Here is a 27,166-nt window from a genome sequence, read left to right as displayed (position 1 = left end):
ATGCCCCGAGCGGGCGTATTTTGGAAACAATACCGCGCGGTGCACAGTGGCCTCCTCCCGCGCCAGCCAGCCAGCTGCCGCCGCCGCCCCTGCCCGCGCCTCCCGCCACCCGCCGCAGCCCGGTGAGCGCGCGGGCGGCCGGGGCCGGCCGGAGTTGGATCGCACCTCCTCGGGGAAGTGGGGAGAGGAGTCGTGCTGCGCATGGGGGCCCGGGAAGGGTTGGGCTGCGGGCGTCTAGGGTGACCATGAAGGACTGGAGCGCTTGGGTGCGGGAACGGGGTGCAGAACCCTCATCTAGGTGCGCTGCTCCACCAGGGAACTTGGGGGTAGTAGCATTTCAGACAGTAAGGAGTTGGGTCCAGGTGGACAGGGAACCTGCGGTTCACTGCTGAGCAGACCTGGGCTCCCGAGAACGGCCCGGCCTCTGGATCTGACTTTGGGGTAGGACAGGGAGTTGTGGGGCGTCCAGCCTCCCTGCGGAGTCTGAAGGCTCCTCTCCTTAACAGCTGGGCTCTTTCCCTCCTTCCCAATTGAGTCTGGGCGCCAAGCCCCCGAGTGCTCGTCACGCTGGACCCTGGCGCGGAGCCCTGGCATCACGACTCGGAGGCCGAGACTCTCTCCTGGAGTCACCCAGGTCTGCTGTGTGTCGTGTGGGTGCGTGAGTGTGTATGCATGTATGTGTGCGTTCCGAGATTTTAACTCCTATCGAGGTTCAGAGTGCCTGGCTAAGCACTTCTCCTGGGAGGAGGAGTCTTAAGTTCAGCATCCCAGTTACAGCCCTTGGGGGCTGGGACGGCTCCAGCGGGCTTTGATTCCCCTTGCTAGGAATAAAGCCTTCCCGGGCTGTGCTCTCAAGAAGTGTGATCCTCCTACCAGTTTGGACATCACCCCCTCAGCTCAGGCGAAGGGGAGAAGAGGGTCTCCTTACCGCATCCCGGTTTACACTTGACTTTGCCCAGCACCCCTCGGGAGGCTCCCGCGTACAGAAGAGCCACCTGCAGTTCCTGTGGAGAATGGGTAGGGTCCCCAGGGCTTGCAGAGACACACCCTATGGCTGCATTTCCCCACAGTCCAGTCCAGGCAAGGGTTGAACTTTGGGGCTTTGCTGGGAGGGGGAGGGGGAGGTGACCGGCTTCAAAGGAAAAACCAAGACAATGACTGCTGCTTGTGATTGGCTTTGGAGGGCCCCTTCTTAGGCTGGGATTGCCAGCTTGGGGAGAGAAGCCTGAAGGGCTGGAGGTGAGCCCCTGCCAGGTGACTGGCAAGACAGCACTTGGTCCTTTCAGCCAGAAACTTTGTTTCCTGGTGCTGATAAGCTGAAGATCTCCTACCCTCCTTTGGGAAACACTTTCCAAAGAACAGCGTGTGCCTGTTTTGCCATCCAAGCGGGGGTCTCCTCACTCACCAGGGAAGAGGGCAGAGATGGGGTCATAGATAGCTCACGGATAGTTGGGATGGAGGGAGGGTTGAAGCAAGCACCTCAGAGAGAGCTTGCATTTAGGGAAGCCAAGATTTTCTGAATTTAAAAGATTTTATTTATTTATTTGAGAGAGAGAGAATGAGAGAGAGCACATGAGAGTGGGGAGGGTCAGAGGGAGAAGCAGACTCCCTGCCGAGCAGGGAGCCCGATGCGGGACTCGATCCTGGGACTCCAGGATCATGACCTGAGCCAGAGGCAGTCGCTTAACCAACTGAGCCACCCAGGCGCCCCAGATTTTCTGAATTTAAGTGAGATGCCTTTAAGTACTTTACCAACCCACAGACCATTTGGCTTGTTCTTCAAAGGCAAGAGACTGGGAGACAGAATTCCCAGGGGATATCTAATTGAATCTGGCAGTGACAAACAGTATCTCTCTGTATCCTTAACCATTCAGGTAGTTGCTGCTTCTGGCTGCCCAGGGACTCTTAACAGGTTCCTGGGTGTGTGTGTGTGTGTGTGTGTGTGTGTGTGTGTGTGTGTGTAGGGGGCTGTGTTGGGAGCTCAAGATGCTGGCCGGCTCCAAGCTTAGATTTCCAAGAGCCATCAGGTGGAGCAAGAGGAACTTCTTCATGACCAAGAAACTCGTATCGACAACCTGAGTAGTACAGAGGCGGTGAGTGAGGTCACAGAAAGAGGGCTGAATTTCACTTCCTTCTGTGAGGAAGGTTACACCAGTCTCAGGTTCAACGCTGACAGGAATGCTGGGCTGTGGGGAAAGAAGATTGAAGTCATGGACACCAGTGAGTAGGCTGAGCTGGGGGAGGCTGGCCACATGCTAGATGTTGGACCTACCCTCTCGGCCAAGCTGTGGTGGACAGACAGCTCTCCTCTGCTGGGAGGGCAACGATTAACTTGGGTCTTTCTGCCCTCTCTCCCAGGACACGCTTACCACACCGTGGAGCCTGTTTGTTGTGTTGAGCAAGCAGGGGGTGGAGACTAGAGTAGATGGGCATCTGGGCGGGGCTTAGCAGGTTTGGAGGGAACCTGGCTGCCCTCTGATTGCTGGCTTTTGTTTTTGCTGCTCAGCTGGGAGCTCAGCTCAGACTGAGAGGAGAGCTGGCTGGTTACTCCTCAGGGCAGTGAGTGAGTGAGTGAGTGAGTGTGTGTGTGTGTGTGTGTGTGTGTGTGGTGAGCACTGTGTGTACAGCCAGTCACAGCACCCTCTGCCCTCCCACAGCCACTCACAGGGTCTAGTCTTGTTGACATTTCCCCAGGTGTCCTGCATGCTTGTAGCAGTTGATCATACCCCTGCTATTGCTCAGAGTCAATAGCAGTCAGACTTCGTGACCAGAACCAGCCTGGGTCAGAAGAAAAGGCCAAGGTAGGGGGTGGCTCTGGGAAGGCCCAGGGAAGAGGTATGGCACATCCTTGAACAGCGAGGCGGTCCTCACTGTTTGGGGAGGGGTGTCATCCTTGGTAGTATTTTATCACCGGGTTATTTGTCCTCAGTACCTGGCCCCACTGCCCCAGGTAAGAAGGAGAAGCAGGACAGAAGAAAGGGGAGGGGGGATCCTTCAGGTTTGGCCTGGGTAGAAGCAGCAGCCCGGAGACCTGCTTTGCGCCCTAACAGGGGAGATGGATCCGCCTCAGTGTGTGGAGGAGCTAGAGGATGATGTGTTCCAGCCAGACGACGGGGAGCCGGGGACGCAGCCTGGGAGCTTGCTCTCTGCTGACCTGTTTGCCCAGAGCCAGCTGGACTGCCCCCTCAGCCGTCTGCATCTCTTCCCTCTCACCCACTGCTGTGGCCCTGGGCTTCGACCCACCAGCCAGGAAGACAAGGCCACCCAGACCCTCAGTCCAGCCTCCCCGAGTCAGGGTGTCATGCTGCCTTGTGGGGTGACCCAAGAACCCCAGCGACTCTTTTATGGTGAGTGCTCTTAGCCTCAGGACTCCTCCCATAGAGACTGGGGGAAAAGAGGGGACTTCCCCTCCTCAGACCTGCACTTTGTTATTTCCTTCCCCAAATTAAACAGCAGGGGCTATGGATTCCTCGACTCTTGTCACTCTTCTTCTCTGCCTGTTATTGCTTTTCACTTGTGCTCCTTGGGCACCAAGAAAGGCAAGTTGCTATGCCATCACTTCTGCCTTTTTGTCCCTTTCTGCAGGGATCCTTGGGTCCATGGTGCCTTTTAGGGTTGGAGAGAGGGTACCTGGGCCTTGGGCTTTACATCCTGTGGCCCAATGAGTGGCCCAGGCTTTTGTGTCCTGGGAGTGATATGCCTTCCATTAATTGGCCGAAGTGGCCCCGGAGAAGGTTGGGGGATCTGTGACTCGCTGTTGACACTGAAGGGAAAAACCCAGCCCTTTCTGGAGGGAAGGTTCCTGAAGGCAGAAGGTGTCACTTGGGACTTTCTGTGCTTGGAAGGGGGAATTGGAGAAAGAGGTTGGGCCTGCCGGGGCTCAGTGCCAGCTGAGGGGCTGTTTCCAAGACTCAATCAGACAAGCCCCCTTCATTTGTGGGCTTAAATGGTTTGTTTTATGAGTAACATGCCCTCCTCTGGCAAAGGGACAGGGTTAGACACTCAGTCGGCTTTATTCTTTTAGCACAATAGCTTATGGAGGGTGGGGGAAAAGGTTCGGAGGCTGTCTTGCTAGGTCTGAGGTTGCCTCTTGAGGAGCCGCTGCAGTTATTCCTGGAGGGAGCTGCCCGGTACTTCCTTGGGGAGTCCGAAAAGATGGATAAGGCCGGCCAGCAGGGAAGAGGGAACAGAGGGAGGAGGCAGGCGGGCACCCCTAGCGGCAGCTCGCTTGCCAGCACTTGGGTAGGGTGCAGCGCAGGTCTCGAGGTCTTGCGGTCTGGCCTGGGGCTCCTCCAGAGAGGAACTTGGCTATCCAGTGGGTCTAAGGAGTTTTCTCTCCCTCGTTTTCGTACCATTGCCCAGAGCTTCAGGACCTGGGCCCAGCCAGGGGAAAAAGTGAAGGCACATTTTGGTATTCTCTTTCTCCCGCCTTGCTTTGCTCAACCCAGGAACTCCGGAGAGCTGCCTCCGGTGCTTTTCCAGAGAAGAGCTTCAACCTGCTACTGCATGAAAAATAAATTGTGGTCAAGCACAGCTTGGTAAATAAAGACCGAAGGCTGGCAAGTTCCCCCACACATACTACTTTTGCCCCGGCACTGCCTGTGAAGGGACAAGGCTAGGACCATTTGCTCCCTCTGAACATCAGCTTTTAGATGGTTGGGCAGCCAGGTTGCCCAAATCTGGCAGCGTGCCCGATAAAGGCCTCGGGCCCCAGGTGTCAGCCAGGAGTGTTAGGCATGGAGTGGATGGTGCAGTTGTGGAGAATGCTGAGATGTGGGCCCTCTGTCTTTGCAGGCAATGCTGGCTACCGGCTCCCTCTCCCGGCCAGTTTCCCTGCAGGCTTGCCCCTTGGGGGGCAGCCCCCTGAAGGGCAGTGGCAGCATCGAGCAGAGGTACAGATTGCCCGAAAGCTTCAGTGCATTGCAGACCAGTTCCATCGGCTTCACATGCAGCAAGTAGGCACGGGGGCTTGGGGTGGGGCGGGGGGGGGAGTCTGCTGGGGCTGGGGGCTTGGACCTGCCTCAGCAACTCTGTCTCTGCCAGGCCCCGAGGATATGGTCCCAGGGTTAACTGGATGGGCCCAACTGGCTGAGCACTCTTGCCATCTCTGAGCTCCAAGTTGGTTCTCTGCCCTCTCTCAGCTCAGGCTTCCTAAGAGCGGTTTGTCCAGTGGTTTGTCAGGAAATGCTACCATCTCTCCTGGGGAATGGGGTGGCTTTCTGCAGCCTTGTTTGACACACTGTGTCTGCTCAAGGCCAGGGTGGGAGATTGTCCCTCCCAGACCCAAGGGGAAGGTTTTCAGGGTGCCGGAGTGAAATCGGACATTTGGGGGTGCCTGACTTGAGGTGCAGTGGGAACCGGGTAACCAAGGCCGAGGGATGGGCCTGAGTCGGGGAAAGTGGTGGAACCGGTTGTAACCTGACACTTTCCAGCTGGGGAGGCTGCTCCTCATTGTCTCTGTCTGGGAACCGGGACCTGGGACTCTGGAGAGTATACCTCAGAGAGTCTCTCCAGACTGGCGGCCGGGCGCTTGGCCGGCAGCCTGGCACCAGCCCCGCCTGGGCGGAGCATCGCGTGTCAGTCGAGCATGTGGCAGAGTCCATCAACAAAGGCGGCGGCGGCTGGCAGGCTCGTGCTGGAGGAGCCCTCCGTGCCACGGGCTGGAGGCTGCCCTGCTCTGCAGCCGCTGTCTGGGCCAGCCCCCAGGCACTTAACCCTTCCTCTCTGGGCTGGCTTTCTGGATGGCTGCCAAGGCAGGGAGAGGAGCCCAGGGCTGAATCCGTGCTCGTACAACCACCATGGAAGCAAAGGCATGCCACCTGGAAATGAACACGGTCCCTACCCCGGGGACCGTCCTAGCGGGCTGTGTGTGTGTCTGTGTGTGTGTGTGTGTGTGTGTCTGTGTCTGTGTCTGTGTCTGTGTCTGGAATAAAGAGAATAAATAACTCATCACGGTTGGGCAGACCCTGAGTTTAGATGGGTAACTTCAGGTGATCAGAGTAGGTTTGACTGAAGGGCCAAACCATTGCCAACACCAGGGGAGAGAGAAGTTGTCTTTTGGTCTCCTGAGAACAGACCATCAGGGGTTACATATGGTTAGTGCCTTCTGCCAAGGAGTTCTGAGGGAAATCTGGGGCCAGACCTGGTCCTGGATGGCTCTCCCAGTCCCTTAGTGATCTGGAAGAGAGGGGGGCCCTATGCTTAGGTAATAAGGCAGCCTAGCTTCCTCCGTTGGCCCCTCGCTCCAGTCCCTAGTCCCTCCTTTGATTGTTATCTGGAAACTTGGCTTCAAGTCTCCCCTTCATTCCATGTGTGGACTTGCTCTGATTCTGGATTTCCGTCTCTTGGCCTCCTTCCTGCCCATTCACTCTAGCCTGGTTTTACAGGCCTATGGCTGAGACCAGCTCACAGCTTCCAGTCCTGGTGCTGGAGTTTTTGGAGGGCACAGTGGCTGTGGGTCTCCTAGATTCATCTAGAGGACTGTCTGGAAGGCAGCTTTCTTCATTCCCAATTGACCTGATCCCTCTCAACAATTGTTTCCCAGAATATTTCTCCATCCATTGGTGAGCCCCCGTAGGCTTGGGAGCAGGCTGGGAGGACAAGACTAGAACATAGCCCAGGGCCCTTTCTTGATGACTCAGTCCTGAACGAGAGGAGACAGCCCTCATCCCAAGGTCTGACCCTGCTCATTGCTGCTTGGCATCATTTTCCCCAGTCCAGGGCTGCCTTTTTGAGGGTATCTTTCGGCTATCAGCCAGAGCTACCCCAGCCTGGGAGGAGGGGCAAAGCAGCAGAATCAAAGGAGAACCATAGGAGAATCTCCCCTGCAGTGTTCTGCACCTCACCCCCTACTGGCTCCCAAGTCCCCTGTGTCCCTGTGTCCCTCACCCTCCTGCCTGCTATCTACTCCTACCTCACAGTGGCGGGAGCCAGTCAGCTAAGCCTTTCTAGCCCAGAGCTGGTTTTCCCAAACTTTCCATTACAGAGAACCAGGCTTTTGGTCTGTGGAATCCTCTTGCTTTTAACCCTGTCCTCCCCACTAACCCTGCTCACAGACCTTGTCCAGGAGCTCATCCTGCAGGAAGGGCTAGGATAAGAGCCACGGGCAGAAGGAGCACCAGCATGCAGAGGAACTTTTAGCAGCTAGCTTTAAGAAGTGAGTCGTTTTCTGACTTTATTATATAAACCACAGTCTAATATTTCATATCTAGAAAGTACTGTTGTGACTCCTACATTCTTTTCTTTTCTTTCCCTATTCCCTTCCTTTGCAGGCAGGGACACTGAGGTACTAGGAAGGAAGTGGTTTAGGATTAAGTCTCTAGGCTTTGAGTCCAAAGTCAGAAGGCCCAGGTTTAAATGCCAGCTCTGCTACCCCCTAGCCATCAGGAAGGCACTTGACCTTGTCAAGTCTAGCTCCTCCTCTGTAAATTAGAGCTAATACCACAGAATATTATTGTGAAGGTTAAGTGAGAAAATACCATTTAAAGTTCTGGGTACACAGTAGGTATTCTTTAATGCATGTTTCCTGTTGTCTGTCTAGAAGCCTGATCATCCCTCACATTTGTTCTTGTCAGTTCACCATTTCCCACCCCTCCTATCAGGCTGATCCCTTAGCAGAGTTGCCTCCCCTGAGCTCCCTCCACCTGCCCTGCACAGAGAAATCAGTGTCCAAGCTGTTCACTTGTGGGCCTCGGCCTTGTACATTTCTCCTCAAAGAATGATGATCAGTCCCCCATCGATATAGGCCGAGTTTAGGGAGCCAGGAAACACAACCCAAGAGGCAATAAGTTGTTGAGAGGGCTTGGCCATTTCCTTTCTCCTCAGATCTGGGATGGTGTCCCAAGGCCAGACAATGGCCCTTGGTCCCTGAGTCCTGTAGGTAGTGTGAGCATTCACTTTTGGTCCCTAGTTAAGGACCTCAAGTAATTCTTTTTCTGTGTCAAGGGAACACTTTTTCCTAGGAGATGTGGAGCAGAGGGGGTGGGGGGTACCATGACGGGGTAGTGTGTTGTAGAATGGCATTATGGCCAATTGAGTGCATCAACATGACCCCCAATTCAAAAGGTTGCAAATTGTACTGGATGTTGGATCTGGATTTTTGCCGGCCACATACTTCCTAAGGAGCATGTGGGTGGGGTCTAGCCTGGTTACCCGAGTGATCAGTTCAGGGTGGCTCCTCTGGATTGAAAGGCAAGGATTTGAAGGCAGAATATCAGTATCAGTGAGGTGCTTTTTGTTGGCTCTTTGGGTCTCCAAAGCAGCAAGAGAGTTGGAGGCCGGGCGTTTGGAGACAAAAGCCTTTCCCAACCTGGTCACATGCCCCACCTTCCTTTGACTGGGTCAGGAGTGGAATGGTCCCCCCCCCCTTTTTTTTTTTAGATTTTATTTATTTATTTTAGAGAGAGAAAGAGTGAGGGGCAGTGTAGGAGGGAGAGGGACAAACAGACTCTGCTATGGGCACTGAGCCCAATATGGGGCCCAATCTCACGAACTGAAATCATGACCTGAGCTGAAATCAAGAGTTGGTGATTTGCTGACCAGGGTCTACCTTGACTTAGGCTCTGTCTCTCCAGCTTCTGCAGTGAAGAGGAGGTACAGGTTTGCTTCCTCACTGTGTTCATGAGCTGCTGGAGTCAGAAGGTGTGGGTTCTAGTTTCTCTCCATTCCCCCTTCCGCGATCTCCTCCAGTATGGGCCTAAGAATGGACAGTAGCTGCTGTCCCCTCCTCTTAGGAATGTCTCCTATCCCAATGGCACCATCTTGAAATTTATGGGGGGGGGGGTATTCCTAGGCAATGTTAAGAAGCCAAGAATCCTCAAAAAAAAAAAAAAAAAAAAGCCACTGTAGACCACTGAGTGAGTAAAGCTACAAGCACATGGGAATTCCTTGAGTTGGAAATGGCCTTTTCACTTGGACCAGGAGTGGCTTCATTCAGAATAGTCCGATTTGGAAATTCTCTGAATGGTAATTAGACTTTCTGGAAAATGAAATCTGAGGAAAATGTTAGCCACTCACTAGAAACTATCTTTTGTTGCAATATCACAGAAAGGATCCTAGACGTAAAGGCAGACCTGGGTTCAAATTTCTACCTCTGTCCCTTATGAGTTCTCTGTCTATAGGCATGTCATTTAACTTCCCTGAACCTCGATTTCTCATACTTACCTAGCAGAGCAGATGTGAAAGCCCAGTGGAGATTATAATATATATAACTATTAAGGTGTGGGCGGTTTAACACTTTAAGAAATGTGCCAGAAGATGATTTTAGGATTTTGCTTGGACCTGTCTTTATAGTTCTTAGGGAGCTCACTTGGAAGTTGTACCCAGAGTGGTGTTTACATCTGCCAACAGCCTGGATCCTTTGTTCAGGGGGCCCTTGACTGCTTCCTGACCCTTTGGGATGCCCTCCTTGTTGCTGAGTGGTTTGGGGGGCTCAGACTGTGGCTAATGAGGTTGTTCAGACCCTAGATGTGGCAGCCCTGGGCAGGAGCCCCAGACATTCACCTTAGAGTGAGAAGGTCCCTGTGGAGCCAGCCTCTGTTCCAGCAGTGGGAGGTCTACCTAGGAGGGTGCCTGGGGAAAAGTGAGACTGGGGGAGGGGCCGTGGAGGGCCGCTGTGCGTGAGAGCCAGGCCGGGGCTTGGGGGCCCTGTGTTTGCTCTGTGGCTGGCTCTGTTTATATCGCTCACTATATTTAGCTTCTGAGTCATCAGCGTGGCTGACTAGAGGCCGAGTTCCCCACACAACTCTGCACCTGACTACTCTCTCTTCCAGGAGAAGGGCCTTGTAGTTCTGGAGAGTTCATTCCCTCCTCACCAAGCTATAGGCCTTGGGGATGGGAGTTGGCTTTTTTTTTTTTTTTCCTTAGGGGAGAAGGGGGGTGATGGGAGGAGGGGTTGGGAGAGGCACAAGAAAAGAAGGATGAAGAAAAAGGTCTGGTTTGCCTTTTGATCCTGTCTGACAACCAAGAGGGCATGTTCCATGACCAGAACGAGAACGGTCAGTGTGTGTGGTGAGGAGGAGGGTCCAGCCTTCTTCCACGCTTAGCTTGCCTTGTCCTGGCTAGGGGACTGGCTCCAGGCAGGACAAGAACAGCCAGCTGCCAAGGCCCCAGTTTGGGAGTCAGAGCTTTGGGGGCTCCTTTTCCACGGTCTCGTAGCCCCACAGCAGATCTGCCGCCCCTCAATCCTCTCTCTCCCTCACCTTCCACCAGAGCACACACACCAGGATTTCTTCCTGAGTTCTTAAGAAGTTGTCCGGTAGTTCGACGGAGCAGTTCTCTGAGGGAGCCAGAGCCGGCCCTGTGGGAAGCTGGGTAAGGGCCCCAGGAATGGCAGCCTCCAGAGGCTGTGGAGGCGCCACATGGGGCTCTGGGGATATGGGTCGTGCACACAGCCCTGCCCCCCAGCCCCCAGTGGCTGGAGCCGGTGGCCCGCAGTTGCATTAGAGGAAACCCTCCTGTCTTCGACTGAGACCCAGCCTGCCCCGCGCTACCCTTTCTTCCCGGAAGAAGTGATTGGTGTCGCCATGATGGCAGCCAGTGGCTTCAATGTCCTGTTGGCACGGCTGACTGCCCTGAGGAAGCTCTTGGCAAGGGGCTATTTTTTTCCTTCTCCATTTTGCCACGTTGCTCGTTCCTCTAGCATCTGGGTCAGAAGCCTTCTTAGGGCAGTGGGCCACTGGACCCAAGGGGCTGCCTTGTGGGTTTCAGAATCCCTTGCTCAGCTTGGCCGCCTGGAATTCTGAGCCCAGCTGCCTCTAGCTGTCTTGGCCCATCTCAGAGTGAAAAGTCAGGGATTTCCCCAGGACTTCATAAGTCTGTTTAGAAGATAGCACTCCTGGGGCAGGCGCTCTGAGGGAGAGGATGTTGAGGGAAGTGCTCAGCGAGCTTAAGTGGGGCGCAGGTTTCCTTGTCCTCAGCATGGGGAGTGAGCTGCTTGCTCGGCACAGTCACCAGGCCTATTGCTTTACATGGATGTTTCTCACTGGATCACCACAGCAACCTCGTACCTCTGGACCCCGTTAGCCCCATTTGGTAGGACACCGAGGCTCAGAGAAGGGAGACGGCATGCCCAAGTTACGCTGTAAGTGACTGCGCTGGGAGCCATACGGATCTGACTGATCCTAAAACTGTGGTCTTCCCACTGCGCAATCTCTGCTTCCAGGCACCCCCTGGAAGACAGGAGTGTGAGGGAGCGCCCACTCACTGCCCTGACCTCCCTCTGCCTCCCATAAAACTTACTTCTATGCTCTTGTTGTCTTCCGTTCAGATTGTAAAACAACTGAGGACAGTTGACATCTTGCTCATCTTTGTGTCCTTCATAAGTCTTAGCCGAGTTCGGGGCTTGATAGAAGCTTGCTGAATTGAACAAAAACATCTTCTCAACTTCTTTCAAGTGGAATTTTCCTGAAGTCTCTCTTATCTCGGTGTTCATGTTCTCGGTGCCGAGGCTCTCTCCCTCAGCCTCGGTCAGGGTGGGTTTAGACTATGATGGCTAAGGGGAAGAGGTGGGAAAACATCACTCTGGAGAGAGTGTTTCTCCCTGCAAAACAGGGTATAGGAAATTCTGTGTTTTAAAGAAACCGAGTGTGGTTTCAGAACATGATCTGAAGTTATAATTTCAGAGCAGTTTTAGCTTTATTTCTGTTTGATCTTCAGTTAGCCCTGCCTCTGGAAGGTTTATTTTTTTCTGGTCCACAGCATCCTTACTAAATAGTTAATGATCTGGAAACAATGTCTTTAAACATACGAGGGGAGCAGCTCAGTGGTGATTCTCTTTGAAAAGTTAGTGCTACTTGCCATGATGTGAATGAACACACTAATATTTTAGTGGAAAAACATAGCTCTGGAGTCAGAAGTCAGGGGTCCGAATAACCCCCACCCCCCAACTAATGTGCTTGGGGGAATGTTTCTGAGCCTTTACCTCCCCATCCGTAAAATGGGATGGATAATACGTGTCCTTCCTGTGTTCCAGATCTTTGTGAAGAGGAAATGGGAAGATCGGAAGGCACTCTAAGTATGAGATATTATAAATTGCTGTCTGTTTGGTAAATTGGCAGGGTCCTTTTCAAGCCTGGCCACAGTGTAGGCTTGCTCTTTGCTCTAGTTCTTTGGGGGTGAATTAGCTTTTGCTGGAGCATCTGGAACACGGGTGACACACAAAAGCCCCCAGAGGGTGTGAATTGGATCCAAAGGGAGAGAGGCCGAGGGAGATTCTTATCCGGAGAGGGGAGGGAACACTCTTTGTCCTGAGGGCAGAGGCCACGTGGGATGAAACAGAGTTTGATTTGTGTAATCCAACCTTGTCAGATGCTACAGCCAGCTCTTTAAAAAAAAAAAAGAAGAAGAAGAAAAAAAGTCTTTTACTAGTTGGGCCTCTCCTCGGGCAAAAGGCTGATACCATCACATGGAGTACATCTTTAGACCTGGCCAGACATCAGTTGTTCCTGCCCTCAGACAAGTGGGTTATCTTGCAAGGCTGACTTTTCTGTAGTCGGTCCACTGTGCACTTGCTGAGTACCTACTGTGTGCCCCGGCGTGCTCCCCATGACACAGGATGCGTGGTTGTGCGTTCAGTTGCTCTGCCTTATGTACAGCGGGGGTGACTCGAACCCTTGTCAGCTGGCTGACCACAGCAAGAAAGTGGAATGGAGAGGGGCGCCTGGGTGGCTCAGTCGTTGAGCGTCTGCCTTCGGCTCAGGTCATGATTCCACGGTCATGGGATCGAGCCCCGCATCGGGCTCCCTGCTCGGCGGGAAGCCTGCTTCTCCCTCTCCCACTCCCCCTGCTTGTGTTCCCTCTCTCTCTGTGTCTCTCTCTGTCAAATAAATAAAATCTTTAAAAAAAAAAAAAAAGAAAAGAAAAGAAAGTGGAATGGAGAAAGAAGAGCCCTAGGTCTCTAATGCCTGTCTGTGCTCTCTTAACTGAAGAGGATATTCTTATCCACCATGTCAGATCCCATTCTCTTGGGGCATTCACCTCTATTTTTTCCCCCTATGCCTTGGTCCTACCCTCTAAACTCTCAATTTGAGGCCTTCCGGTGTAAGCTTCAATTCCCAGCAGTTTCCCATCCCCTGTCCCTCAATCCCTTATCCCTAAGGGCACCCTGACTGTGCCTTCTTAGAACCCCACTTTTTGCAGGTTCCCAGACTTAGAAGGGTGCTCAAGCTGAGTCTGGGAGAGCTGGGCCCTGCTCTGGGGATTCGCACTCACTGAGCTCAGGTTCTGTGCTCTGTGCTGTGCCAAGTGCCTGAATGTCAGAGGCCAAGCATACTCTTTCCTGCTTCCCCCTTCCTTCTCCCCTGCTTCTCCACACCTTCTGCTGGAAGGATCCATGTTCTCTGGCGTTTGGGTGTCTTTGTGTACCTCATCCTGTTCAGTGAATGTTGATTTCCTTCCTCCTTACTGTTTCTCTCACCAGCCTCCCTTCATGTCCTTTTTCTTTCCTTTCTGGTCAGGCCCTTTTGTTTAATTTTTTTTTTAAATATTGTTTTTATTGTTGTTCCTCATAATCAGGGCATTCTTTGATAGTTTTGGTGTGAGGCAGCTTGGTTGAGGAAGAAGGTCTTTTGGGAGCTGACCTGTGGCAAGAGAAGGCTAAGTGGAATTTGTGTGGCATCTGCTTGTGCCCAGAGCAGGGGCTACCGAGGCTGAGGACCGGTTACCAGGCCCTGCTCTTGCTGGTCTTGCTGCTCTCATGGCTGCCACGCAGCCAGCTTAACTCCGTACAAGGCAGCCTGGCCTCCAGGCTCACCCAGACCCTCCAATAGGCTGGCTGGATTCAGCTGTTGGAGCTCGGAGTTGTAATCCTGAAGGTAATTGTGGATGACAAACTTCACATCGTAAACCTTAGGGTCGGAAAACTCCTCCGTGGTTTCCAGATGCCTGTCTGTGGCCTGGCTGCCTCAGAACCACCTGGGCAGGATTTACCTCTGGCTTGGCCAAGTCATTATTCTGATGGGAAGAGATTGAAAGAGACTGAAAAAAAAAATCCAATCATGAAGTGTTTTCTTCCAGGCTATAGGATCACAAATGATTTTATTTTCTTCTCTCTCATGTCTTGTGTTTTCCAATTTTTCTACAGTTAACATGTATTACTTTGATGACTAAAATATACAATAAATGTTACCTGTGATTTAAAAAATGTCACCTGGGGTGCCTGGCTGGCTCAGTCGGTGGGGCATTTGGCTCTTGACCTCCAGGTTGTGAGTTCGAGCCCCGCGTTAGGTGTAGAGATTACTTTAAAAAAATAAAATCTTAAAAATAAATAAATAAATAAATAAAATTTAAAAATGTCACCCAGAGAGTTTGTTCAACATACAAATTCCTGGACTGCTTCCCTGGAGATTCTGACCCAGTTGGTCTAGGTGGAGCCCTGGGACTCTGTATTTATAACAGCACGTCAGCGGATTCTGTGACACAGTCAGGTTTGGGAACCACTGATCTCATACCATGCCTGCATTTCTCTTATAAGGGAAGTGAGGACTCACAGACAGGCTGGTGGGAAGCCGCGGCCGACAGCCAGGTCCTCTGATTCCTGGCCCAGGGAGACTTCCTTGCCGATCCATGTACCCAGAAGCCTGTCACAGGCAGAGACGTGGAACTTGGGTCCTTCGCGACGGTGGGCCTGTGGGCACTGCCTCCTGCACCTAGGCCTGCCTGTGTTTCCCAACAAGACCTCAGCCTTCCACTCTGACAGCACTCTCTGGCCCGTAGCTGCTTCTGGGTCCCCCAACACGCCCAAATGATGGGAGTGAGGGTGCTGCGTTGCCTCATCCCCAGACACCTCAGGGCCCAGGAAGTAACCCAAGCAGCAGGCAGCCTCCGTTAGGGGCATTTGGGGAAAAACTGAGGCATACAGAAATGGGATTGGCCCAGGCCCCAAATCATAGAATTGTGATCTCCTTTTCTTAGCCATTGAACTATTTTGATATGATTTAGAGAAGGGGAGGAGAGAGGGTCTGCTTTGGCATAAAGGTATATGGTGGCGCTCAGAGAATGATGATAATGGGTAAGGACATTGCTCTAGGGCCAGGTGGTCTGGAATTCAGTCCAGTCCCTGCCACTTAGTAGCCATGTGGCCAAGTTATCAAACTCTTTCAATGTTCTCATCTGTAAAATGGGGATGATGATATATAACAATCTCATAGGGTTGTCGAGAAGGGCCAAAAGAGTTTAATGTGTCTCCAAGTCACCTGGGGATCTTGTTAAAAATGCACATTCGGATTCAGTAGATCTGTATTTCTAGTAAGCTCCCAGAGGATGCTGACGCTGCTGGTCCACGGACCCCACTTTGAGAAGCAAGGATGTAGAACACTCAGAACAGAGCCTGGCACACTCAGTGTTACTATTCTTGTCATGACTGTGGTTGTTATTATTACTTGGCCTTTTCAAACAGGCACCTGAGGAGACTTGGAATTCCAGCAGACTGGCCTCTCCAGGGACCAGTCTTTTCCTGGATTTTCCTCCCGTTCCGCCACATGACCTTTGCACCTGTCCTGGGCAGCAGCTGGGGGGCGGGAAGCAGGAGGAGGGGTGCCCAGCCCAGCGGCTGCAGGCAGGCCCGAGCCTTCAGGTTTTGCAGCTGAGTCCGTTTTCACGCTGCTTTACTCTAACCAGATTTTGTTAAGCCGGCTGTGTTTCCTCTTTTTACCCATCTTTGTTTACAAAACACAAGGCAGCCATCAGTCTCCTGCGTGGTCTGCCAGGACTCCTCTGTGGCACACCCCGATTTCCCCTCCTCGCAGTAGCCGGGACTCCAGCTTTCTGGGTGGTTTTCCAGCCTCCCTTCCGCAGGGGCAAGGAGCACGCTGTTGCCCCAGATGGAGGGGGGGCGTTCTGTTCACCTGCCTCGGCAAGGCCCTGAGGTCAGCCTCAGTCCGCGGGTCATCTCTCTTCCCTTAGTGGCCCAAGGTGGCGGGGAGGGGAGGTGCCACAGAACCTGCACGGTCGCCTGGGGCAAAGTCCGGGAGGCCAGGGCCAGCTGCTCCCACCAAGCTCCGAGGGTGCGGGAGACCTAGGCCCACTTTCCATTCTGCCCCTGACTTAGCCTGTCCCCTTCATCGGAGACGTAGGGGCCGGGGCAGTGGGGTTAAAGACAGCCCAAGAAGGGCCCCGGCTCTGCTGTCAGTTCACACGGATGCACTCACTGTAGGGCCACTGCCGTGATCCTGGTCCAGCCCATGCTGGCTTCTTCCTGCACGCTGGTTTTTTATTCCCCTATCCATGGAGGACCCCGTGGAGAGGGCCCCAATCCAGTCCTCCTGCCCTGGCAGACAAAGAGAGAACAAAGACCGCCTCTTCCAGCACCCCAGTCCCCTCGGGGGGCCTCCGCTGGCCCCTGGGAAAGGGTACCTGTGTGGGCGGGGCACCAGCCCCAGTCCTGGGAGCCAGTGACCCCTGACCTTTGCCCCCAGCGTCCCTGCCTGACAGTAGGACCTGGGATAACCTCCAGAGAGTAGTGTGCATTCTTTGTTTTTGTTTTGTTTTCAAGTATGTTCTTGCTTAACGTTTAATTGGCTCCAGTCAGTAGGAAAGCGCTCCAAGAGGGATTATTTATGGCTTACTGTCAAGAGCAGCTATAAAAAGGGCAGCACTGAGCTGGAGATGCTGGGAAGGGAGAGAGGGCGGGTGCACAAGTGTGTGTGTGTGTCTGTGTCTGTGTGTGTGCGTGTTTGCACTGGATGAAATCAGATTTTTGCTGCCTCAGCAGTGTGGTTTAAATTGAAGATTAACCCTTTGACCTTCACAGTGTCAAATCACTTGCAGATGGAGGCTCCCCCCCTTTCCCCCTTGTTCTCTGTGTTACTTTGGAGTTGGGGGAGCGAGGGGGGCACTTCTCTTTCTTTCTGAAGAAAGTGTGTTGTTCATGCAGCTGAGGTTTGAGGGGCTCAGGAGCCAATCTGATTAAAAGCAGCACTTGGCTAAACTCTGGAAAATCCTGCAAGCAGGGGAAAAAGTTTAATCCTCTTGTGCACAGTGCATAAAGAGCCTGGACTTTTCTTTTTAATGTTAAAACTGCAATTGTTTTTTGGAGAACTCAACTATCTCCCCCTCATCGCCACTCTTCTCATCTCCCCCCCCAACTCCTCCCTCCTCTCCTCAGTTTGCTGTCCTGATGGGATTAAAGTGCTGTCCCCAGACTCGTTTATCTGAACTTTTATTGGGAATGATAAGGACCCGGGAGTCGTTGAGGCTACAGGCTATGTTTAGAAATTACATTGATTTTTTTTTTTCCTTTCTAGCACCAGCAAAACCAAAATCGAATGTGGTGGCAGATCCTCCTCTTCCTACACAACCTCGCTTTGAATGCTGATGAGAACAGGAATGGGGCAGGTCCCAGGTGAGGCTGGGCTGCCCTCTTTGTATGGGGCACCCACCGCAGGAAGGACATCGGCGAGGACTGACACTGTGTCTTGTGAAGTTTGTTCATTGCTGTTTTGCGTTTGCATTTTCCAAGTTTCTCTCTGTGTACATAAGACATACCCCAAGCGGGGCCTCTTTCCCTGTTCAGGACCTCGACCAGGAATGAGGGCCTTTGTCAAACACTGTTGAAGTTGAGGCTGATAGGTCTGTGATGTGGGACCTCCCAAGGGCTCTGACAAGTCTTCAGTGAGCTGTTGTTGAAGATGACCAGGTAGTGATGTTCTCCAGCGAGTGGACTGTAGTTTTCCCACAGGAGCTTGGTTAAGAACTAGGAGACTGGATTAGACTCCTGGTCCCGCCAGCGCTCTCTTGGCCTTCAACCGTGGTCGGGCCCGAGATCTGCCAGTCACACTGCTTTCATCCCCCAGGGCCTCGGCCAGGGGCTTTCCAGCTGAGCATGGCAACTTCCACTAAGGCCAGTCAGCCAGCTCCATATCTGGGTTCTCCTTTGGCCCAGCCAGTGCCTGCCCCAAGGGCTCAGGGATTCTCGCCCAGCTCCTGTCATCTCCAGCAGACCTCAGGGAGGGTTGGGTTTCTACAAGGACCCCTCAAACGTGCCGCAAAATGAACCAAACTTCTGGGTAGGCCTCGAGTCTTACTTGCTCCCACTCGGAGGCCCCAGGATTGGTCCCGAGGTGCAGGACCACTGTCACCTCTGGGTGCCTGGGACTGGCCTGGGTGTCCACCACAGATGAGCCAAATAGCCAAGGAACGGGCCATAGCCAGCAGCTTGTGCCTTCGTCAGCTCTTCTTTGAAAAGACCCAGCCAACAGACTGCTTTCCTCCCCCAATATCAGCACTCTGGGGCACACATGGGGCAGGATTACCGTGGGGCTGGGAAATGTGGTGGCCATCCCACCTGTGAGAGTCAGCCCGAGAGGAACCCAGACCCCTTGGTTTCCTTGGAAACAACATACCTCCTCCCGCTTATCCCCATTCCTTTTTCACACCTAGTGGGATACAGGAAGAAGCCAGCGCCATGGCTTTGTCAGCTGAACCGTGTCTTTTGGAGTAACAGACAATGATTAGAGCGTGCAACCGTCAAAGCTGGGTACACATTTCCTGGCTTCCTTCAGCTTCCAGCTAGGCCAGAAGGGCGTGCTCGGGAGCTCAGCAGGCTCGCAGCTGCCTCTGAACTTCCCTTCTCTCCCTGCTGTGGCACTAATGGAGAGAATTTAAGGCAGCCAGGCTGGCAGCTCTGAAAGCAGATGCGGGGAATCTGAAAAGACACAGGGAATCTGCTAACCAGATACATAGAAATTAAATTATAATTTTTGCCTATGTAAGAAAAGATAACATTGGTGCTAACATGAAGCAAGGCCCAAAGAAAAGGTGGCTTCCCTGGGCAGAGAAGACCTCAGGGCTACCCAAGGAAATTGGAGGAGTCCAAGTAGACTCTCAAATCTAAACAAGCCCAAGCTCCTCCAGTTCTACAGACAGGAGGTCTTCAGGAAGCATTAATCTACTGGATGTACAGTTGGGCAGGTTGTTCACTGCACAAGGGCACCTGCCGAAGAAGGTAATGGAAGTCAAATCCAGCTCATGCTATGCCCACTAGGCTATATGCCCTAATTTGGGGCTACGTCTGCTCAGAGGAAGGGGTGCCTTTCCTAATTTGCATGAAGGTGCCATATGGGCTCAGTGGCCCCAAGGTGAAAGACCTCAAACTGTACATTAGCCTTTGTTTTGTTCTGCTTGGATGTTCTGGAGGTATTACCTCTTCTTGGCTAGAATTGTATTCTCAGGGTGTGTACCATGGTTTGTCTGCTAAGAAGATGGGTTCCTGCTTACAAGGAGGAGCCCAGGGAACAGGTGAAGACCAGCTCCGGGACACGCTGACCCTTGTGAAATGCAGCCTTCTTTGTGTGTCTCCACACCATTTTAGGACGTGCATTGGACATGTGCCATTTTCCCCTCTCCTGGACCAAGGCAGTGACAGGCAGGTGGTGTATGCTTGAGTGGCACACAAGAAAACCAGGATTATTTCTGCCAGCCACTTTGAACCCCTCTTAGCGGACTTCTGAGTGAGCTGAGTGAGAGAACAAATAAATGGTCCAGGGCCTCAACACTGAGGCAAAGCCATCAGCTTCAGAAATCTTGCCAGGCCCAGGCAGGATGTCCTGTGGCCTGCCCCAAGAACTGAGCCCAGAGTTTGACAAGCCCACCTGAACACTGAGCCTGGGCCCAGATGGAGGGTGGTCTGACTGCACTGTCTCCATCTTATGGGAAGCCAGGAACTAACTCACTATCCTAAGCCAGCTGGGGCACAGTTTAAAACCCCCTCCTTCTCCCTTTTCCCCAAAACACCCAGGAGGTAAATAGCTCCTGGAAGAAGAGAGGTTCCTTCTGGCTGGCTGGTTTTAATTGGCCTAGTGATCTAGACTGGCCCCTGCCCCCTCTGTCTGGTGAGTTGGTCTGAACATTCCTCAAGTCCAGCCTCAGGAGACACATCCCTCTCCCTGGGCCCCCATCCCCCATCCCCCACCCCCGGGAGCTTGGCTGTCTCTAGTTAGGGGGTGGAGAATCAGATTTGGAGGGAGGGAGACTCTGACCTGGCTCCTGACCTGTAACCAGCTGAAGACTTGTGGAGTTTTTGTGGTTTGCTGAGGGTGAGGGGTGGGAGAAGGGCTGGAAACCTCCCTCTTATTATAGAAAAGCCCCAGAGGGAGGAAGCCTGGTAGTCAGGGTCAAAAGAGCCCTTCAGTTCAGAACCCTAGAGTTTCTGGAAGCTGGTAGACAGAACTAGGGAGAGAACCCCACTCAGGCCAGACAGCTGACTCCCTCAGTGAGTCGAAGGACCCGGCGTGGCCTCCCTGCCTTTGCCTGCTTCAAAGTTTGGGCTGCTGGAGGGCTGTCCCCATGGCCTTTTCTTGCTCAGTGCAAGGGAGAGAAAGATCACCTCCCAGTGACCTCCCCAAGCCCTGAGGGGTGTGGGTCCATGTCTAGAGCTTATGTGGCAGGCATGCTCCAAACAGTCAGAGGGGCCCAGCTGACTTGTCTCACTGTCCCCAGTGGCCCAGCCTCATCCATGGGGTGGCTCCAGCCTGGGCATAGAAGGGGGGGAGCAGTGTTGTTTGGGATGGTCCAGCCACGGCCTCCAGTGGGGGCTGGGGAGCCACTGCGCCTGCCCCGGTCAGTAAGTAGCCCACTGAGAGCTGGCAAGCTTGTGCCATTTGGTGGACTTGATGAAGAGGGGGTATGGAGAGTGGAGAGCAGCAAAAACAAAAAGACTTCTGCCTCCAGGGCTCTGCGGGGCTTCTGGGAATCAACGTTCAGCCTGGGCTGCAGGAAGCTGCAGGGCCTTCCGGGTGCAGGCAAATCCTTGGTGGGACGCTGGACCTTGGCTGGGCTTGGTCCAGGAAAGGGTTAACTTACCTGCCCTCGAAGCCTCCTGGGCACACTGTGGGCAGGGGCACCTCGGCTGGTGGGGACTTGGAGCTTTGAGGGAATAACACAGAAAGCCGAGCTCTTCCAAAGATGCACCAGCCTTGCAGGCCACGGGAGCTGGGAGCCGGCACCCGGGTCTGCCCTGCCCCCTTCTCTGCATGGGTGGCCAGCACCTCTCCCTGTTCTGTGAGCATCGCCCAGTGGGCCGCCCCATCCCTGGGTCCACAGGGGCTGTCAGGGGGAGACCCAGTGAGAATGTAGCATTTTGTTTAGCCCAGGTTAGCTGTCCTGGGTTCTAGGCACTCTGCCTCTGGGAGAGAGACAGGGAAAGAGAGGGAGGGAAATGGGGACCCATTGTTTTTTAACCTGTACAGAATACTTGGCTTTCTGTTCTTCACATGCATATGTGTGTGTGTATATTCTCCCCCATCAATTGGTACAATTTTTAATAAAACCATTTAAAGCAAAGCCGGTCTTTCTTTTTCAAGGTGTGATAAAACTCCAAGGGGATCCCTTAGGGAATTAGAGACTCCTGACTTGTTTCTGGCTGCTGTCCTGAGTTAGCCCCAGGCTCCCTGCTTTTATCAGGATTTCCTTTCCTCTCTGGGAGTGGAGAGGAGCCCTGCTGACCTCACAACAGCACAGGAGAGGCCCCATGAGGTGGAAAGATCCGGGCTTTGGATCCAGACCTGGATTTGGATCCGGTTCCAGCTTCCACCAGCTGAACAATCTTAGGCAAATTGTGTCCCCTCTCTGAGACTTCCGCTCTTCCGTGAGTAGGTCAGCGACACCTGTCTGCAGAATAGAGGGGAAGGGCGGAGGCCCTCCGCAGGGGCAGCCTCGGGGACCGAAAATGCCTGGCAGCCCCTCCACCGCCCACCCCCCACTCCCGTGTCTGGCTGGGCTTTGGCTTCCTTTTATCAAGGTAGCATCTCAGGAGGGAGGTATGCTAGTTGGAGGGGGACTTCTGGTTTGCCTTTCTTTGTGGATTAACAAGGTGTCTGACTCAAAAGGGTAATTTAAAGCCCTTGATGGAATTCTGAAAATCCTCAGAAAAAAACCACTTCTGGTCCTATGAGCAGTGAGCTGCGGGCCAAAGGGCCAGCTCGCCTTATCCACCTTATCTGTGCGGGGTCTCCGTGATTTAGGAGGCCTTCAGCTCTCCGAGGGCCAGCTTTGGGCTCCAGTTCCTACCCTCACAGACAATGGAAGCTTTCATGTCAATTGTCGTGCCTTGCCTCTTCATTTTTTAAAAATATTTTATTGATTTCATTTATTTGAGAGAGAGAGCATGAGTTGGGGGGTGGCAGAGGGGGAGGGAGAAGCAGGCTCCCCACAGAGCAGGGAACGATCCCAGGACCCTGCGGTCATGACCTGAGTAGAGGGCAGAGGCTTAACCTACTGAGCCACGCAGGTGCCCCTTACCTCTTCATCTTATGGATGAGTAAACTGAGGCCCAGAAAGGGGATGTAGGGGCGCCTGGGTGGCTCAGTCGGCTGAGCGACTGCCTTCGGCTCAGGTCATGATCCCAGGGTCCTGGGATCGAGTCCCACATCGGGCTCCCTGCTCTGCGGGGAGCCTGCTTCTCCCTCTCCCACTCCCCCTGCTTGTGTTCCCTCTCTCGCTGTGTCTCTCTCTGTCAAATAAATAAATAAAATCTTAAAAAAAAAAAAAAAAGAAAGGGGATGTAATTTTCTATATGGGCTTTTTAAATAGCTGAGTCAGTCTGAGGGGGCTGACCCCATCCACCCAGGTTTCCATTTGGAAATTGCAGTGCTCTTGCCCAGATCTGCAGGGAAGCCAAAACTTGTCTATTTTTAATGCCAAATAACTGCCTCTTGTCCTGTAAAACATGGCACTTCTGACCACTCTATATTTGGACAGAGAGATTTATTTTTACTGGAGTGTGGTAGAAGCGGGGCCTGGTGCCACATCCGGATGTTCTTGTACATTGCACGCGCTGGGTTGTAGTCGAGCCCATTAAGCAGCTCCTGTGAGGTACACAGGGAATTAGTAGGTGATTGGTGAGAGGAATGTCTTTCAAGTCATCCGCGGCTACTTAGGGTAAGGCTGCACTCAGTTGCCCAGGCTAGAACCCTCAGAGCTCACCCTGTCCCACCTTCTCCCTCCCTCTCTCTCTCTGATCCCTCCAGAGGAAGTCCCTTGAGATGGTAAAGGCACAGCTGCCTAAGTTTGAACCCAGGCTCTGCGGCTTACCAGCTAAGTGGCATTGGGTAGGTCATAGAGTCTCCCTTTGCCTCAGTTTGCTCATCTGTAAAAGGAAAACAGTACCTACCTCATCAGGTTGCTGTGAGCATTAAATGTGTGAATACATATAGGGGGCTTACAGTAGTGCTTGGTACATGTTAGGTTTTCCATAAATGTTAGCTGTGAGTATTATTAATAATATTATTGCTTTTATTATTATCATCTGTAGGCAGCTGATCCATAAGCTCTGAGCATTCTTACTCAGAAGGGTCTCTCTCTCTTTTTTTAAAGATTTTATTTGAGAGAGAGAGAGCATGAGAGAACACAAGCAGTGGAGAGGGAGAGGCAGGATGCCCACCGAGCAGGGAGCCCGATGTGAGGCTCGATCCCAGGACCCTGAGATCATGAGCTGAGCCAAAGGCAGACGCTCAACCGACTGAGCCACCCAGGTGCCCCTCAGAAAGGTCTCCTGCACCAATCCTCTTACTATCTCTGCCACATTGTCTTAATATACCTCTTTTTGCCTGGATAACTGCAGAGTCCCCTAACTGGTCTCTTTGCCAACCCTGGCCCTCCCACAGCACATCCTCCGTCGCCAGGCGAACTTTCTCAAAGACAGACCCAATCCAATCACTCCCCCCCTGGAAAAGTTGCCCTAGTGGATCACGTCCACATTCCTTATCCTGTCTCTCCAGCTACTCCCTTGTATTAGTATTCTGTATTTGTCTTCTTATATTCGCGTTCTGCACAACAAATTATCCCAACATTTAGCAGCTTAACACCACTAACGTTTATTATTTCACAGCTTCTGTGGGTCAGGGCTTCAACACCCAAGGTGGCAGCTTTTGTTGAGAGGCTAATAGTATGGTGGGGATTCCTGGATCCTGGAGCAGCCCTTTGATTTACATGAAGTCAACTATACAAGCTCAGCAACGGGCGTGGGGAGGGAATGGGAAATGCGTGTAGGGATACATTGCAGCAGATGAGTCTCCTGCCCTCCACTCAGCGAACGCGTGCCTGGACTGAGTGTGATGCGGGAACACGCATGACAGCCCTTCCCGGGCCTCATATCACACCAGCATCTTATCACGCTCAGAGATAAATTTTTCTGGTCCGGGATAGCCCTAAATGTCAGGGGTTTCCTCCACTGCTCAACGGAAGCAACAGAACTCTCTTCCAACCTGAAGGAGAAGCTGGCTGTCTGGAATTTCCTGAGAAGTGATGGGTCTGCTTGTTACACTTCAGGGGCATCGGAATGGATTTCCAAGGGCATTTTCTACTTCGCGTGATTTTTGCCTTACAGGAGGTCTTAGAGCCAGTTCCTGTGAAAAATGAGACTCTAAAAATAAGATATAAAAAATAATAAAAATTAAAATAAAAAAAGAGGGGGCCTTGGGTGGCTCAGTTGGTTAAGCGTCTGCCTTTGGCTCAGGTTATGATCTCAGGGTCCTGGGATCGAGGCCTGCGTCCGGCTCCTTTCTCAGCGGGGAGCCTGCTTCTCCCTCTTCCTCTACCCCTCCCCCTGCTTGTGCTGTCTCTCTCTCTCTCTCTCTCTCAAATAAATAAATAAAATCTTTAAAATAAATAAAAATAAAGATAGAAAATGAGACTCAATCTGACCACTCAACCCAGCTACCCTGCCCTTAATCCCCTACTTCCCGGAGGGGAAGTTTTTGCCCTCCTGAATGGGCAGACTCAATGTGGAATTGGAATTGGGATTGCCCTGAAGAGGGGGAGGAGGGTAAGGGATGGAAGTGGTGTCCTATCCTGCTTTTGCTGCCGTTCAAAGGTCTCTGGCTCCATGCTGCTCTGCAGGTGGGTCTGTCACTAGCATTTGAACTCATGTCAAGCCCTGCTCTCGAGAGAAGACAAGATCCACTGAGTGGGTGCATGGTACTGCCTGAGCCCCTCACCATGAGTGACACATCACGTCAAGCCCATGCACAGCTTCAAAAGAAACAGGCCGTGTGATCCCTGCCCTCAAAATTAGGTCGCAAAAGAAATCCAGTTGCTATGAAGCAGGGGAAACCCTACCTGACTAGGATTAAGGAGGCTAGGTTTTTAAGCAGACTCTGTCCCTAACTGCCTCAGTGACTTTGGGCAGGGACCTGACTTCCCCTCTCTGGTCCTTGGTGTTCTTCCTCATCTATAAATTGGGGTAGGACCAGACTGCATACCTATGACCCACCCAGCATTTTACTCAGCAGTCTTTGCTGGGTCTTGAACTCTTGAGATTCTGCTGGAAACTATCTAGGAATCTTCTCTTTGGGAGGTGGCACAGACTATAGAGACTCAAGAATCTAAGGTTTCAGGAAATTTACTGAGTCTCTTCATCTGTCACTTGGTCCCCAGGTTTAAGGACTCTAGTTTTGTTGCAAAGGAAAATAAAAAGAATGAGGACGACAAAAACTTAGAAACCAAGGCAGGCCCTTTCCTCATTCTGTCACCGACCTTGCTTATACCACAAGAAGTCACCTTTCCCTCCTGCACCGTTCATCCTCGCCTCCGCCTTGAAGGAGGCTGGCGCAGTTCCTGGAGGCGCTTGTGTTTCTTGTGCTGCATTCTTGATTCCAGGGATGCACCCTTCTCCATTGTCAGCACACCCGGAGACTAAAGCTGTGATCACAGTCTGGCCTTCTGGAGGCCACCACCCCAGCCCAGACGGGGTATCTGTGGTCGTCTTTGCAACCCTTCTAGCTTATCCAGGTTGAAGCAGGGGCGCTGAGCCTGGTGCCTTTCTATAAACTCCGGGAGGAAAGGGGCTTCTGGCTCCGATGTTCGTGCTGAATGAGCCGGTAGGAAGCAATCAGACTTTGAAGGTGAAGGGGAACATGGCCCGTGGCTGTCGGAGACCCAGAAGCTGTCAAGGGCAAAGGCCTGGGAGCTCTGTGCACCCCAGATAAAAGGTTCTTGTTTTTCACCTGAGTGAGTCCAGGGTTCTGCTCAGTGATCCTGTCTTTGAAGTGGAGAGGGTTCAGTGCCTGGTGGCAACTTCATTTCTAACACATCGTTACATTTGCCAAGTGCCCTGGAGCACGGGGTACAACTTCATAGATACACAGGCTCAAGTGGGCTGGGTGCTGCTTTAAACAGTGACCACAGAAAAACCCATGAGCCCCCAAGTCCGGAAGATCGAGCCTTGGGTCCCTGAGCCCCTTGCCTGAGCCCTAGGGCTTGGTACCGCCGCAGTATGCTGCTCTTTATTGCCGGTCCGTGCGCATAACTTCAGTGATCCCTCCTTGAAACGTAGAGAAGAGCTGGTGACATCTTATTGGCTGGAGAAACTGAAATCCACCTAGAAGACTGGATTTCATACCCTTAGCACCACCTCTCACCACTGGCAATCATCACTTATCCGTTTTCTTTTTTCTTTCTTTTTTTTTTTTTAAGATTTTATTTATTTATTTATTTATTTGACAGAGAGAGACACAGCGAGAGAGGGAACACAAGCAGGGGGAGTGGCAGAGGGAGAAGCAGGCTTCCTGCCGAGCAGGGAGCCCGACGCGGGGCTCGATCCCAGGACCTGAACCGAAGGCAGACGCTTGATGACTGAGCCACCCAGGCGCCCCTATCCATTTTCTTGACCACCAATGGGCAATGGTATGTGAATGACTGTGTGCATGTCTAGATAGACCACAGGCTTCTTCCTGGTGGCAGGAACTGGTCTGTCTCATTGCCCACTAGGTCCTCACTATCCAGTAAATAACTTGACATTTGCGAGATGCCCAGAAATCTTTGTAGAAGGAAGGAGTGCAGAATAACAGAGGAATGAGGTGAGTATCGAGGGATGTTCCTCAAGATAGGCTATCCACCCCCATATTCATTTCTGAACTCTTTCTGAGGAGTCCCAGTGGGCCCAGGCTTTTGAGTGGCTAAATCAACCTTGTTTCCTTTTTCTCCCCCAGCCGAAGTCTGGAAGTCAGATTCTGCAGACTTTCAAAAGACTTGCCTTGCTCACTGCAGGAAGATTCAAAGCAGCAATATGGGGGGAAGGGGCGGGATTGGGGAAAGGGCACCCCCCATCCCGACGCTGCAACAAGTGGGCCATGAGCAGTTTAGCACAGTGGACCAGGCAGAGGGCCACCCGCCTCACTCAGGGCTGGCCACGGGCGGACCCCAAGCTCCCCAAACGTCTGTGGGTCCTCAGCAC

At 52.7% G+C, this 27,166-nt stretch overlaps 1 protein-coding gene across 1 annotated transcript; it reads left to right on the top strand.

Moving 5' to 3' along the window:
* On the top strand, nt 1-21,266 carry BMF (Bcl2 modifying factor). The gene is given in 7 exon segments (XM_034993593.1): nt 1-65; nt 67-122; nt 507-545; nt 548-634; nt 3,051-3,347; nt 4,795-4,955; nt 17,241-21,266. Coding segments are annotated over 7 exon segments (807 nt in total). The 3' UTR covers nt 17,343-21,266.
* The last annotated feature ends 5,900 nt before the right edge of the window (nt 21,267-27,166 follow it).

Source organism: Mirounga leonina, unplaced genomic scaffold (assembly GCF_011800145.1).
Source record: "Mirounga leonina isolate KUSES-001 unplaced genomic scaffold, KU_Mleo_1.0 Mir_91, whole genome shotgun sequence".
NCBI lineage: Eukaryota > Metazoa > Chordata > Mammalia > Carnivora > Phocidae > Mirounga > Mirounga leonina.
This window is presented reverse-complemented; position numbering and strand designations above follow the sequence as displayed.